Source organism: Cuculus canorus, chromosome 5 (assembly GCF_017976375.1).
Source record: "Cuculus canorus isolate bCucCan1 chromosome 5, bCucCan1.pri, whole genome shotgun sequence".
NCBI classification, from domain to species: domain Eukaryota; kingdom Metazoa; phylum Chordata; class Aves; order Cuculiformes; family Cuculidae; genus Cuculus; species Cuculus canorus.
Genome location: NC_071405.1, coordinates 25,102,387 through 25,118,782, shown reverse-complemented (window position 1 = coordinate 25,118,782; position 16,396 = coordinate 25,102,387). Strand labels below are relative to the sequence as shown.

The window sequence follows — 16,396 nt, the reverse complement described above, 5'->3', positions numbered from 1 at the left end:
CTGGACCTGCTGGTCACGCTGTTTCTGATCTAAGCCAAGATGCCACCGGCCTTCTTGGCCACCTGGGCACACTGCTGGCTCATGTTCAGTCAGCTGTCAATCAACAACCCCAGGTCCTTCTCCTCCAGGCAGCTTTTTAACCAGACTTCTCCTAGTCTGTAGCACTGCATAGGGTTGTTGTGCCCCAAGTGCAGGACCCAACATTTGGCCTGGTTAAACCTCATGCCATTGGTCTCAGCCCAGCGGTCCAGCCTGTTCAGATCCCTTTGCAGAGCCTCCCTACCCTCTATAAGATCCATGCTTCCACCCAGCTTAGTGTCATCTGCAAACTTACTTTGGGTGCATTCAATCTCCTCATCCAGGTCACCGATAAAGACATTGAACAGGGCTGGACCCAGCACGGAGCTCTGGGGAACCCCACCTGTAACTGGCCTCCAGCTGGAGTTAACTCCATTTACCACCACTCTCTGGGCCCGGCCATCCAACCAGTTTTCAACCCAGGAGAGTGTGCGCCTGTCCAGGCCAGAGGCAGACCATTTCTGAAGCAGAACACCGTGAGAAGTCCAAGAAGACTACATCCACAGCCCTTCCCTCATCCAGTAATCGAGTCACTTTGTCATAGAAGGTGATCAGGTTAGTTTGGGAAGATCTGCCTTTCATGATCCCGTGTTGACTGGGCCTGATCACCCATTTCTCTTGCATGTGCTTCATGATAGCACTCAAGACCACCTGTTCCATGACTTTCCCCAGCACTGAAGTCAGACTGACAATCCTGTAGTTCCCTGGATTCTCTCTGCAACCCTTCTTGTAGATGGGCACAACATTAGGCAGCTTCCAGTCCAGTGGAACTTCCCCAGTCAGCCAGGACCACTGGAAGATGATGGAAAGGGGGTTGGAAAGGACACCTGCCAGCTCCTTTAATACTCTTGGGTGGATCCCATCTGGCCCCATAGACTTGTGGGTGTCTAGCTGGGCAAGCAAGTCTCTGACCACCTCGTCTTGGATCATGGAAGCCTCATTCTGCTCTTACTATTAAAGACTTCCCTTACTATTAAAGACTGAGGCAAAGAAGACATTGGACATTTATTTCAGACTGAAGCAGCTACATGCATCAGCAACACAATGTCAGACAGCTAACTCTAGTTCTGTTTCCTCATCTATCAGAAGCAAACACAGATCAAAGGCAGCTTTCTGAGGTGAATATCCAAATAACTAAAAACTAATTTAATTCCAAGCCGTTGCTGCCATTGCTGATTCATGTTCTGCTTTATTTGATTCAGGCTCACTTTGGAAAATAGGATAAAATTCAGCTACTTAGTTAAAACGGAGTCATCAAAGTAATGTCTTTCAGAAATACATGAGATTTGTTCCATAGACGATATATAGCTCGGAGTGGACAGATAATGAAACCAGATAATAAGCTTAGCATAATAAACAAATTGAGGTCAAGACACAAGCCTAGCAAATTTCCAGCTCTCTGGTAGAATAATTCCAAACAATAGATAAAAAACGAGTATTATATGTCCAGATAATTAATTTGTATTCACATTCCTGTTAAAATCATCATGAGCACACCATCAGAATCCTCCTGCCTACCCAACTAGGTTTAGGTAATTATAATTCTAATAACATTCCCTATCTTCAAAATCACTACAATGATCTTAAACAGCCTTTTGTTAGACTATTTTTTCCTCACGTACTCATATTTTACATTATTTCTAACTGTACAATTATCCCAAAAAGAGTTTGACATTCTGCAATGGAAAGAATAAATAAAGCATTTACCAGTAATTCCGCCTACATTTACTAAAATTAGTTCAGAATCATCTCTGGAAGAAAAGAATACCCCTTTCCTTTGAATGCATGTCAAACATGCTCAAATACATAGATCCTTCACAGCATACTAGTGATACCACAGTATCATACTTATCTACTTACTATGTTAGTATCAATATCTTTCTATGGAAGCCAAAATAAGAAAAAGAAAATATTGGAAAAAGAAAAATTACAGTGAAAGACAACCACCGGTACCTATTTGCACACTGCTTCCTCCCTCATATGCTTTGTTTGTTATGAAAATGAACAGAACTAACTGATGCCTAACAGGTGTGAGGCAGTAAATTTTTGGTCTAAACTCATTGTGGAATATTAACATGATGTATAGTCTTAATGAATAATACTTTTATTAGGTATCTGACATAGCATCCATGCAAATGGATATCTACAAGTAGAACTTACCTTAAAACCAGCACACACTGCTTAGAATACCATTGTTATTTCAGTGCATCCAGAACTCCAAAGTTCTGTATATCACAACGCCAACATAGTCTTTACGGGTGTCACACAAACCATTTCAACTGTTATTCAGTGTGTAGTCTCCTGAACATAATGAGCTTAAGGCAACCCCTCAGTCATAGGGATGATGGCAAAGAAAATAAGATGTATGCACTTGCAAGGGAAGAAATAGAATCAGGAAAAAGAAAATCACTCTGCTGTATGTTGGACTCAAAAATGGGAGCAGTAGAATAAAAAAAAAATACCTAGTACTTGCATCCCTCACCAAAAAGTACACAGAAGTGAAACATGAACACCTCAAATGGCCTAACAAGTACTAATATCCACTTGGAATCTTCTTCAGCTCATGGGTCTTACAGGTGTGAGGCATTACACACAACAAATCCAAAAGCTGCCACTTTACAATGGCTCATTAAAAAAAAAAAAAAATCATCTTCTACACTTAACCAGGAAATAAGATTAGGCAAAGTAAGTATTTAAAGCCTTTAAAATTGGCAATAAACAAGTAAGATACAAAGATCTGGATATTCATTTTATTGATCTATCTACTCTCTAATACATGGCTTTCAAATAAGTGGGACAACTGAAGTGATCCAAGCACAAATGTATTTATGTACTGTTTGGAGTTGATTTTTACATAACAGTATGTACCTACTCATTTATTACAAACTCAGGGTGCAAGTATTTTCATTGTGCACAATACAATAGGCACACAAGGTTCAAAAGAAGTTACAAGTAATCCTTGAAATGCACTTACAGTTGGCCTTACATGGTGACAAGAACAAGGAAACAGACATACTCTTGAGTTAAAACCTGTACTGAAGAAGCAGATTAATTTTAAGCAGTCATCATTTTTTTCTCCACTGATTTAGTGGTGAGCACTTGATGCAGTTGTAAAAAGCAAAAATAAAAATAAATCTCACCCTGAAGACTAAAATAAATTCTAACTTACAAAATGGCAGAAAAATAGGTATCCTAATCCTGAGATTTTAAATGAAATTACATAAAGGAGATTAACTGTTTATAACAGAAGAATTTTGGTGCAAGCAGCAATGAGTCTGTGACTCATGTTTTGCTATTTAATAGGAACATGAATCCTCCTCCTCAAAAAGCTCAGTTACAATTTCAGCAGTGCAAACGGCATCTTCTCTGCTTCTCCCTTTAAAGCCAGCACTTTTATCTCAAGGCCTGCACAACACTGTAAGCAATATAAGCATGTAAATATCTATATTAAAGCACATTTCCTTTTTACATATGTTTATTCTGTCAGAGACAGTACAATCAATTCATATTTACAATGAAAACATAGTTAGCACTTTTAAAGCACTTCCTTACTGTCCCTAGGGTACTCTTCTCAATGTACTCTTGGTATCAGAAGTTATCAAGCAATTTCAAAGGCAGAGGGAGGAAGGAAGAAGGCAGGGGGCAGGGGGAAGAGAATATATACTACTTTGGAAAGTCAGACCACAAGCTGCCTATCTGCCATTTCTCACGCAGCACATGCAACCAGTAAATCATTCCATTTTGCAGACATAACTCCTTTCAAGCAAAAATTAATGGTATTACTGAGTACAGTAGCACTTCTCCTACTGTGCAGCTCTGTTTATTTCAGTTGAGTTATCAATGCTTTGCCCCAGCTTGAATCTAACTTTCTTGCTCTTCTCCAACTGGTAAAGAGAAATGTGTTGGAGTTACACAGGCAACCTGGCAACTTTGGACACCGACTACTTAATCTTAGCAATAAACTGATGGCTCCAGCACTTAATGCTGTTCTTTGTTGTTCAACAATAGTCATCAAGAGGGAAAGCTAATGAATACCTACTCAAATTAATACAATGTTTTTACTTCAAGAAATGATGACTCAAAGCCTTTTACTAGGGGCGTAACTGACAATTTGTATGCCAACTTAGTCTCCTAAGAAAAAAAAAAGGGACTCCAAGACTTTCTGCTTATACTCTTTCTCATGCTTCTGGACTGTTACAGAAAAACCCTGTGGCAACTATTGCAATTTTATTCAAAGTTACAATGCATTGCTGTTTAAGAAAAAAACAAAATCCACAAATTCTATCATTCTGGTTTATTTCTCCTGGGGAAATTTTTTTTTTTTTTTGTTTCTTCCTCATAATCAAGTCGAAGATTTAACTTTATAAACCTATGAAAAAATGCCTTAGGAAAAAATGCCTATATTGGTCTATCTGCAAAGCCAGAAGAATTCTCTTAAAGTCCATGATTATTGAAAAATAGATAAGGACAAGGAAAATGGATAAATGACTTCTTTTTTTTTCCCCATTAGAAAGAATGTAAGACTATGCTCTTTGAGGCTTCACTCTTTCTTCACCATTCTACATTATTTTGACTTAAAGATGCTGTTTACCTTTATCTATACAATCTACAGAACATGTAAGTTTAAAAAAACGTCCGAAGACCTACAGAGACCTAACTGGCTACTCTAAGTAGATAAACTTAATAAAACACCTGTAGTTACTATACTCACCTAAAATGATGCTATGCTATTCACGTCAGTTAATCTGTCCCTGCTTACACACAGCTTGAATCTGACTTTCCTATGCTATCGTAAAGTTAAGAACAGTGGATGAACAGGAAAGTATGAATTGCAAAGAAATACAGCGAGAGTGTGTAATTTTGGTATTATACAATGACTGAGAAGTGTTGTCTCTCTGTAGAGTTTGTTAGGAAACGGATAGGTATCTAAAATCCATCAGTATGTAAGGAGTAGACAGGCAAGATACTAACTACGGTTGGAAACAAGTTCAAGAAAGCGTAGCAGTTCCCCTCACTCCTGCTGTGAATTTATACGGCTGACAAGGAATGACTCAGCTAATCAGCACATGAGAGTTGTACACATTCTCAGAACGCACAGCCCCACAACAATATGGAATAAAGAAAACTGCTCCTGCAACAACCGCTACCAAAATATCGAGGATTGTATTCAGAGCCTGATATTTTTATTCCTTAGCATTAACCCTTTATAGGGCAATGCTTTGCAAAAAGAAACATACAGAAACATTTATTTGAATGCAAAAGAAGATAAAAGGTAGAATTTAAATAAGAATACTTGCATCATCAAGAGCCCATTCAAATTATAACATGGACATGAAATACCTGGTACATCCTCCTGCTTGTATAAACTATCAGCCAGCAGCAATAAAGCATGCCTTATACAGATGTATCTAAGAGACCTAACAGAAGTTTCCAAATGGTTGTCTCTTTTATCACTCTGTTTATTATGACTCATAAGACAGAAAGACATTTTTATTCCGTAGACAAGGGTGTTTATCTGATAGGCTACAGGCAATTAACATTCAATGCGAAAAACTCCATCTTGTCAAAAAGTGTTTCCATGAGATCAGTAAGATTATTCATAGAGAAAGGAGCAAATTCAAGAACTGCAGTGAATGCAATAGCCATGTAAAAGCAGTTATAACAGACCGAGGCATAAGAGTTAGAGAACTCTTATTTTCAAAGACTTCAAAGGAAACTCTTACTGTTCAGACTGGAAGGACTCATTCACAACCCAATCTAGGAAGGTAATTATACACCAAGTGGAGGATAGGAGGAGGGAATGAAGATGTAAGAATGTCATTGACATGTTAATTCTCAAAAGTGTGAGTTTCAAGAACAACTCAATTACTCAGTATGCTACAATTCAGTAGCATTCCCATCACTATCACATTCAAGTGAAAAGATTCTTACTATTTTTGTATCACTAGCCTACCTTTAAAAATCTTTTCCTGAGGACATAACTCTATCTTTGGCTAGAGACGTCATTTGTGGCATCAGTTTTGGAATCTGAAGTAACCGTTTTTTCAGGCATGGTCTTATTATCACGTATAATCTAAATAGCTGGTTCATTAGCTACAAAACAGGTTTTGCTAGACGTCACAACCCAACCTGGACAGTCCAAGGGTCAGCAGGGTAAGACCCTGGGTTTCCCTGTAAAATTGAGAAGGGGATCAGTACCCCTGGGCTAAATAAATGCAAAACAATGCCAAACAATTGGTCCAAAAAGGAATTTATTTGTACATGCATTCTTGGGAATAAGATCGGAATTGGCTTGCTAAATCTGTGCTAAGGGAAAAGAAAGCAAGAGAAAAGGGAGGAACGAGAGGGAGGAACGAGAGAGAGAAAGAGAGAGAGAGAGAGAGAAGTGCTAAGACACTACCTGGGCTCTGGTCCTCCTCTTCTTCTCCCAGGATGGTAGGCACACAGAAATGGCCCCTCTTGCAAAGTATTATTTAGAATTTTGGTGGGCCTGCACAGTGCTTCTTCTAGGAAAGTTCTGGAACTGAATTTGGGGGGGGGCTTAGGGGGCATGAGAGTATCATAGAATCACAGAATCATAGAATAGTTAGGGTTGGAAGGAACCTTAAAGATCATCTAGTTCCAACCCCCCTGCCATGGGCAGGGACATCCCACTAGATCAGACTGCCCAAGGACCCTTCCAACATGGCCTTGAACACCTCCAGGGAGAGGGCATCCACAGCTTCTCTGGGCAACCTATGCCAGTGTCTCACCACTCTCACAGTGAAGAAATTCTTCCTAATGTCTAGTCTAAATCTGTCCTTCTCCAGTTTGCACCCATTCCCTCTCGTCCTATCACCACAAGCATTCTGTCCCTGCTCTCTACAGGGAAGACTGCAGCATGGCCCCTCTGGGCAGCAAGCACAGCTGGGCTGTTTGTGAGAGTGAGAGGAGGCTGAAGGACACTGCCTCCATTGCAACTTCAACACTCAAAAAGAAGTTTTAAGGGAGAAAAAAGAATCAGTCCCTCACAGTGAACTATGTCAATAGCAATCCTCACTACAGAAATCTCTTGCAATTTCTTTTTCTGTTCGTCTTCAAGACTAAAGAGAGTATTCGTTATACAAAAATCTGTCCCTAAAAGATTAAATAAGATGCCCCTAACAAAGCAGGAGAACTTCTCAATGAATAATGGAGACCCCCTTGAACTACTTTTTTTTAAAGAACTGTCTACATTCTCATTCTGTTTTCCTGGTGTGAAAGTTTGTTTAAGTCATGAAATAATCCTGGTTTCTTCCCAGTGGCATAAAGCTTTGGGGTCTGAGGCTTGACAAAGATCCAGTGCAACTTTACCACAGTGTTGGCATTTAGACTACCAGCTGGTAGAACAAAGACAAAAACATTAATGTTACTAAAGTTAACTCTGAAAACAGCTAAAGAAAACCGTTATACAAGTACACCCCAGAGAACAAGATTAATATTAAATCTCAGTGAAGCTATTTCTTGTCTCATTCCAAATTATTCCTGTCATACCATATCACCTGAGGCACAGACACTGGCCCAAGCCCACAGTCAGTTCTTGAAGTCCTCGTTCATGAAGTCCTTAAATTATAATCAGAATTTCACCTCAGTGAAACAACTTCCATTCACACAAAGTTTACAAAGTGTAGCAATGTGAGCCAATAAATAATGCAGTGTTATCTGCCTCACTTTGTGGAGATTCAGAGGAATATCTGACAGAGCTCAGAATGTAAAAGTATGTGGTGTATCAGCATGAAGAATCCTTATTCTGAAAAGTCTCAAAGTGCTCAGATTTTTGGGATATGCTATCATCCTGATACTCACAAAACTGAAATATCTACTACTGCTTTTAGGGAAAGGGTAGCTGGACCAGTACTAACCACTGCTTCTTCTCTGTCAGCAAAAAATGAAGCAGAGTCAGAGCGCAGGGTCATGGAAGCACCACACCATGACATGTGAATAGCTCCCTATGCCTACAACAAAGTAGCCCTCAAAAAATCAGGAGTCTGCAAGAAAATTCACTAGATGCTTGTTCCAGTCAGCATATTACAGGTCATCATCACATGAAAGTGTTCTCAGATTAGCCATAAATGGACAGCTTGACCTACTCTTTTGAAAAGTTTGCACCTTTGCTATATACTAACACAAAATATTGCATTTTCCCATCAATATCCTCAAGCAGTTTCCATTGGATGCATCTTCAGGTCTTGATATAAACTAATGCAATAGTATTATCTCTTGACAAATCAGGCAAAGGATGTAAACATAAATTAGTAATACTGAGAAAGCACAAGGACAAAAGCTCCTTAAAGTACATAATATTCTTATAAACACTTGGAGCTTTCTAAGGAAGGTGATGTAAAGGAAAATTATTATACTTAGACATTAATTATGTGCCATCTCAAAATTAACTGTGCAGCTGTTAAAGTTATTTATTAAATGCCAGTGCTCATCTAAACAAAAATAAAACAATTTCAGTCTCTTGCTGGGCCGCATGCTATAGGACTTGTCATGTATAAAGAAAGAAACATTATAAGTATTTAGCTGGATATTCCCATGTAGGTCTTTTCTGAGAGGGCATGATAAGGTTTTTCCCAGGGCAACATAATAATTTTTAGAAGTTAAGAAAACCCACAGTTTGTTATTTTCAAGGATAAATTCCCCAGTGTGCTACAAGGGCACAAGGGCAAACATAGCACAAACACTAGAACAGGGTGAAGGCTGGCACTACCATCTGCCTGCACTAACTGTACCCTGAGAAAGAAAACTGAAATGGATATTTTTCTCTCTCACTTTTTTGGAGGATTTTTTGAGGTTTCTCAGGGCTATATTAACTCTGCTCTGTATATTGACAGCTGGTTTTCAGCTGTAGTTTCAGCTCATCAAATATGACCAACAGAAATATTTGCACAAATCTAAATTTTAATAAAAGCATTTCCAAAGACTACAATTACACCTTGCTTTAAGATGAAAGAATCCATATATATTTCATACATACTATTTGCATAACAGAGTCAAGGTCAAGCAACTAATTTATTGATCCAACTAAGTAAATTTGAAATGGAACTTCTATAAAATTTAAGTTGCAATTTACAAAATAAAAAACACTATTAAATTATGCCCAGGAAAAAAGAAAATTGAAGTAATCTTTTTATGTTCGTATTTATTAAATACAAATTTATTAAATTTATTAAATCATTATATGATTTACAGCTTGCCTGTAAAGTTAAGAGAATTATTTTCCAACACGCTAAGCATAACAGCTGGATCTTTCAGTACAGTATGCATGCATCAGGATCATAACTCAGATACTATGTAATGTGGATAGAGAAGTCAGTTCATAGAATCATTAAAATGGTTTGGTTTGGAAGGAACCTTAAAGACTATGCAGTTCCAACCTCCCTGCTGTGGGCAGGGACATCTCCCACTAGACTAGGCTGCTCAACGCCCCATCCAACCTGGCCATCCACAGCTCCCCTGGGCAACCTGTGCCAGTGCCTCATCACCCTCATCGTCAAGAATTTCTTCCTAATGTCCAGTCTAATCCGTACTCCTTCCAATTTAAAGTCACTCCCCCTCATCCCCTCACCACAAGCCTTTTTTAAAAAGTCCCTCCTCAGCTTTCCTGTAGCCTCTTCAGGTACCGTAAAGCCACTATAAGGTCTCCTCAGAGCCTTCTCTTCTCCAGGCTGAACAAGCCCAACTCTCTCAACCTCTCCTCACAGCAGAGGTTCTTCTCCAGCCCTCTGATAATCTTTGTAACTCCTCCTCCGGACCCTTCCAACAGTTCCATATCCTTCTTATGTTGTGGCTTCCAGTACTGGACGCAATACTCCAGGTGACAAAATGTTTATATTAGAAAAACAGCTCTTAAAGTTACATTTAAATGAAAACTTTAATTTCAATTCAAAAGTGATTTGCCTGCATCCATGGAGAAAAGAAAACCTCCAAAACTAACACAACGAAGACTAAAAAAACCAAAAGTATAATAAAAAAAATTCTTTTAAATAGTAGCGGGTTTGACCCTCACAATTAACAACATACACTGTATAAAAAGATGTGTGGCATTTGAGAATACTCTCACTAATCAGAGATGGCTACAATAAAGCATAACTGTTATTTTGTTGCTTGGTTGTTTTTTTCAAGACATGCTAAGTTTATAGGCATTGTATGCTTCCCAAACTAGAAAAAGTATCTACTGTGTCTTCAAAAGATGTGCCAAATGTATTGGAGGGGAGTTGTGTTGTTTGTTAAACTGATAGGATGACTCCAAAACTAAAGTACGCTATGTTCCCAAAAGGGGGAATAATTCAATCTTCCACCTTGATAACTCATTATTACCTGCTTATTTTGAGTATGATTGAAATGTCAAGGCCTGGAAGCTTTAACACTAAGCAAGCACAAACAAAAAGTAGCTGAATACAAAATAATATGGTACATACAACAATGCAAAACCCCTAGGGAATTCTATCAAGGAAGTCCTCAGAAAATAAACCATGCTATGAAGTGCATGCCAGTAAGCATCCTTGTACCCAAAACAGATTCACGTCAGGCAAAGAAAATATGTTTTGCTCGTGGCTGTATGCCATAAAAAAGGGCAAGGTATAGTAAGACAAATAAAAATAAGCAACAACATCAATCAAACATCAGCAAACATGGAAACTAAGGCCACAGGCAAAATTTCAGAGTAGAAATAAAAATTACTGTCCCCAAGCTGCTCATCGCCACTGCCCTGATGGAGGACACAATGTCCTGAAGTGGAATGCCAACTATTCAGTTGCATTGATACAAGTCTGGCAGCTTGTCTTAATCTGTCAATGGGTTTACGATAAGCCATCAATTTTGACATTGACATGGTTGAGATGAACATAGCTATTTTGCTCTCCTCGTTCTTCTGTTAAGCCAGCAACATCCAAAATACAATCAGAATACAACCCTTCAGTGGTTCCACTCAGACCGTCCAGAAACTCCTAAGCACTCAGGTAAGAATCTAAAACATAGATCCTAGACACTCAGATGCCCCTCCCTCTTTAGTGACCTAAATCCATTTGATTTTCATGGCAAGTTCATAAACATCCCTGATGACCTGGTCTAAGGAATTCCAGTTCTCCAACCAGAATCAAGGTTAACTGAGATTACAACAAATGACAGTACACTTTGCCACCAGATTCTTATTAAATTAGAATTTGCTCAGACTAATTGCAGAATGTCACCTAATTTAAACTGAGTACTCCAGGCAACAATGATCTAAAGCTGAAGTTCATCCTATCTTATGTCATATCAAAATGAGTCTAGCCACGATGAGACCTACTGAGCCCTTTCCTTTTGCTTTGAACGACTGTTTCTATATCCACATGATGAGCCAAATCAAGGAGCTGATTTCACTAAAAACTAATCTGACTAAAAAATTACCAGTTTTAGCAAGTTCATCTTATCAGTCTACCTCATTACATAGTTATCTGAAGAACAGTAGTGGCAGAAAAGGGGAGACTGAAAGCAAAGTCATCCACTAAAAATAATGATTATATATATACATATAAAATCAAAGCTTGTTAGAGGGTTATTGAAATTACAATTAGCACTTCAAAATGTAGCATTAAACTGTGAGAGGTAATAATAAAAACACAATTCAAATGAAGTCACATTCCTGTGAAAGTGGGGTTTCAAACAGAATTGATGTGTTAATGTTCTCACTATGTGCTATGAACATTTGTAGATATATTTACGTCATACTTACCAGAAGACAATGAACAGAAATTTGCAAAACCTAGGGTAATACATCATGGCTACAGACAAACAAGACATTGGGAAATATAAAATAACCATTAGATGGATACGAAAACACACTAGATAAGCAAAACAAGAAATTTTACAGTATCAAGAAGTAAAAAAGCATGCTAGAAAAGGTGTAGTATTATAGGCAAAAGAAAAGTAATACAAAAGGTGAATAAAGAAGAACAAACTGATGAAACTGATGAGAGTTTGGAAATTAATACCTCCACACATACACTGTATAGCAAGAATCAGTGACAGGAAAAAAAAAATCAACAAAAGAAAAAAAAACAACACCAAAAAAACCCCAAACCAAACAAAAACTATTCAAGCACAAAAAACTAGGACGTCAATGTACCCGTTTTCTGACTACAGCAGTAAAAGATTTCAGAAGCAAAAATCTACAAGAAGCAAGTACCTACTAAACATACAACAACAGTACACATAAGCAGACCAGGGTACCTAAGTTCAAGAGTTGAGAGAAGAACCTTGGGGAAAGTTTTGGAGGGAATGGAGAATCCATAAAGAGAAGAGAGTAGTCGGGCTTTTTTGTTCAGAATGAAAGCCATTGAAGTCTTAAAACTTTAACAGAAATTAATTACTAAACATTACCTTTGCTGTATCATTCAAATCTTTCACTCAGTCAGATCCATGGTACTGTACAAGCAGCATTAAAGATATCGTCCTCAGTAAATTAAAAATCTCCAACTTTCAGATTAGGTTTAAATAAATACATGGCAATATAAAAGCGAATGTGACAAATATTAAGTGTTTTGATACTATTTGTAGATATTTAAGGTAAGAGATTTACTTTATATTCTTGTTCCTGTTTTTTATTTAAATGCATATGGAAATAGCATCATCATTCCCAAAACGAGCACAACTCGGACATCATTAACAACTCATTTCAACTTCACCAATTCTATACTGGGATTTTCAGAAAAGGCAGTGTCTTTCTGGAAAAGATCAAGGAGAGTCCCACATAAGGGAGAATCTGAAGGACAGCAAATAATGTGAGAAATCTGTGTGAGAAAATGAGGCATGAAAAGACCCAACTGACATTATTGTTAAAGAGGAACTGGCAGGGATATCATATTATAATCGATTAAAAAATGCCAGACAAGCCAAACACAATATCCTTTATATAAGGTACTAAGGTATATATCTGTGTTACAGGCAGCTTTTCAACTCTGTTTGCTTATACCTCACTCAGTACAGGGAAGGTAATATACTCTTGAACAGCAAAACCTTCCACTGGACTATTGTATTAACATGCCTGGACAATCCCAGCAAGTGATTACCACACAAAAAGCTTATCAAGCAGAGATCAAGATACCTTTCAGCAATGAGGACAATGCAGTGGCAAAAATGAAAACAAGGAAAAGAATATTATGTCTCAGAACAGCTGCTCGGGTAGAGGGAATTCAGATGAAGATGTCAGGAGAAGTTCAAGGCCCAGTTGAAAAGCAATTAGTGATATGAAAGATACAAAGTGGAACCTTTTACAGTTTAACAAGGCAATGACCCAGTAAAGATGTATTGCTGGAAACATGATCTTTAATTAGGAAAAGAGCAGAGAAAAAAAGAAGAAAGTTAACTATGCTGATTGCTGGGAGGTGGAAACCAAAACTGATATGCATTCTTTGCAATAATATGCACTGCATGCAAACTTATTTCCTCTGAATTTCCCTGGAGTCAACAGTCTGCTTTGATTACAGGAACTATTTGCAAAACAATTTTAAAATCCACTACTTAATTCAGTTCACAATTAAAAAAAAAATTTAAAAATCAATATCAAAAGGAGTTACCAGGGGACAACAATGCTCACCTACAAATAATGCTATATGCCCCAAAAAGAGAAAATTAAGGCACTGAGAATATGTACTCTAAATATTGAGCACAGGCAGAGACTGGAAGAGCACTTAAAATAGCAGAATAAGCAAACTCTGAGGGAGCTGCAGCTGGTTCTCCAATTACTAGGTATTGTTTAAAAATGCATATTCAAATCAAAATCCCTCAGAACATTTGCACGCTCAAAGATGACTTACACAGTAATTGGAAGATCTATATGTTAAACTATGAAAATTTAAGTTATTCAAGTGGCTGCAAATAACTTAAAAAACAAGAAGAAGGAGGTAAAATGAAAAACCAGAACACATGAAGTACATGAAGTACTAATACACTACCTTCTACAGTATTTCCTAAGGACTATAAAATTAATTTCTCACGTTTTCTCTTCAGAAAGCCCAGACATATACAGTATGCTTGAAGAGCTCTGTTATCAGTCTGTGGTAACTGCTCAAGCTCTACAGTGAATATGAACTCACTGAGTGATTGGTGTTACAAATGTTAACACTCAGGAAAATCAGCTGCAGGGGAAAAGAAGATGAAGTACAACTCAGTGTTGTATTAGGAACTCAGAAATGTTTACACACATACACAGGCATACTACTGTATACATTTTTTAAAAAAAAAACAAAACAGTATCTATTTCAATCTTGTCTATACCCAGAAAGTCAAAAAGTACTACTGAAAGACAGGAATAAAAAAGGAGCGAAGAATAAAGCACTACACAAGCTGTATGTAAGCATAACGGTCAGCAATGTTTCAAGGTACTATTTTAGTAAATACCTGAGCAGATAAACAGCCCTTTCAATATCACTGAGTTCTTCATCAACTGTCAATCTTTCTATTTCTTCTGGTGTCTGTCAAGCATGAAACAGAGATTATGAGTTTATAATACGTTACTATTTCCTCATTTTAAAACAGCCTCTTCCTCCCTATATCTGGGTACAGTTCCGTGAGTAATTGCAATTTAATCCTTTAAGTGTTTAGATAACACTTCAAATTCAATCAAATAAATCTTTCACCAGGAAAAGATGGGATGTAATAGAAGTACGGTTCCACATCAGGCATTATCACTATCAATCATTCTAAGTCTAAGCAAGTGACATATAAATTAAAAACCTAAGTTAGCCTACTTTCCCCCACACACCCCGGCTTAATATCTTAGACTGAAAATATTCAGTCCACGCTAAAAGGAATTCGAGACTGTTTGCATCTAAACGACTGAAAGCAATTTTTAGCATCCTGGTGCTGTAAGGAAGAGCCCGCCCGTGCATCCCTACGACAGACACGATTCCAGATGGATTTCAAAGCATCTTTTGGAAGCATGTACCTTCAGGCTCCGGCGTACCGGCCTCTCTATGATAGTGAGTTCCTGCAGGTCTTCGATGTATCCAAACAGATTGCTCTGACTAAAATCCATGTCGGAGCCGACGGGACGCATGGAAGCGCCGCAGCCGCCGCTCTGCCCGAGCCCCGCACACTGCGGCAGCGCCCCCCGCCCCCGCCGAGCCGCGGCCACACAAACTTTCTCCTGTGTGCCGGGGCGGGGGCGGCTCCCAGCCCGGCTCGCAGCCCCGCGCCGCCGCCCCTGCCCCGCACAGGCAGCGCGGGGGCGAGCCCGGGGGGGAGGGGGGCGGGCGGCCGCGCGCGCCAACGGTCGCCGGGGCAACGCGGCGCCGCAGCGGGGCAGAGCGGCTCCCGCAGCCTCCCCCGCCGCCTCCCCCGCCCGGAGCCTCCGCCTCACCGAGCCTCAGCCCCCGGGCTGCCCCGTTCCACCTGTCCCAGGGTACACACACGCATATCCCCCCAGACATTTCATAGCAGAATCGCACAGGAGAAGCTTAGAAACGTGCTGGGGTTAATGAAAAGTCCGGAACAGGTTCCTCCTCCGATAAAGGCTTTTATAGTGAGGTAAAAAACCCAACCAAACAAACAAGAAAACAAAAAATACAACAAAATAAACAAACAAAACCCCACAAAACCAAACAAACAAGCAAATAACACCCCCCAAAAACAACAAAACAAACAAACAAAAATCACAAAACCAACAAACAAAAAAAACCCAAAAAAACCAACAAAACAAAACATAAAAAAACCCCAAAAAACAACAAAACAAAACATAAAAAAACCCAAAAAAAACCCCAACAAAACAAACAACGCCCCCCCAAAGAAACAGAAAAACGCAAACAAAAACCACGGAACCAACAAAACCAACAAACCAAACAAAAACCCAACAAAACAAAAAACCAACAAAACAAACAAACAAAATCCCCTAAAAACCCAACAAAACAAACAAAAACTACAAAACCAACAAAACAAACAACGAAAAAAACCCCAAACAAACAAAAACAAACCCTCCTCCAAAACAAACAAAACAAACAGACAAAAATAAAACCCCCCAACAAACAAGCCAAACAAACAAAAAAAATAGCCCAAAGAAAAAACTTTGACATCCTCAGCAGCAGTAAATTGTGAGGCTGTGCCAAAGGCCTCACTTCCACTCTTCAAGAGCTTATTCTTCACCTTTACGGTTGTAGAGAGGAGGGAGCTGGCCTCTTCTCCCAAGTGACAGGGGACAGGACAAGGGGGAATGGCCTCAAGCTGCGCCACGGGAGGTTCAGGCTGGATATCAGGAAAAAAATTGACATAGGAAAGGTCATTGGGCACTGGCAGAGGCTGCCCAGGAAGGTGGTGGAGT

General features: G+C 39.0%; 1 protein-coding gene across 7 annotated transcripts in view; it reads right to left on the bottom strand.

The window, feature by feature from the left end:
* The window catches only part of PPP4R4 (protein phosphatase 4 regulatory subunit 4), a 69,340-nt gene extending 53,998 nt beyond the window's left edge, over positions 1 to 15,342 (bottom strand). For 3 of the 7 annotated variants that reach the window (XM_054067755.1, XM_054067758.1, XM_054067754.1), the window contains exons 1-2: positions 15,029 to 15,341; positions 14,482 to 14,555 (exon numbers count right to left, since the gene is read on the bottom strand). In XM_054067755.1, the coding sequence (XP_053923730.1) occupies positions 14,482 to 14,555; positions 15,029 to 15,139 (185 nt within the window). In that variant the 5' untranslated portion in view covers positions 15,140 to 15,341. Of the gene's footprint in view, positions 1 to 12,462; positions 12,508 to 14,481; positions 14,556 to 15,028 lie in introns of those variants that run through there. The other 4 variants (XM_009559227.2, XM_054067756.1, XM_054067757.1 and 1 more) reach the window with 3 other exon arrangements.
* Positions 15,343 to 16,396: the final 1,054 nt, after the last annotated feature.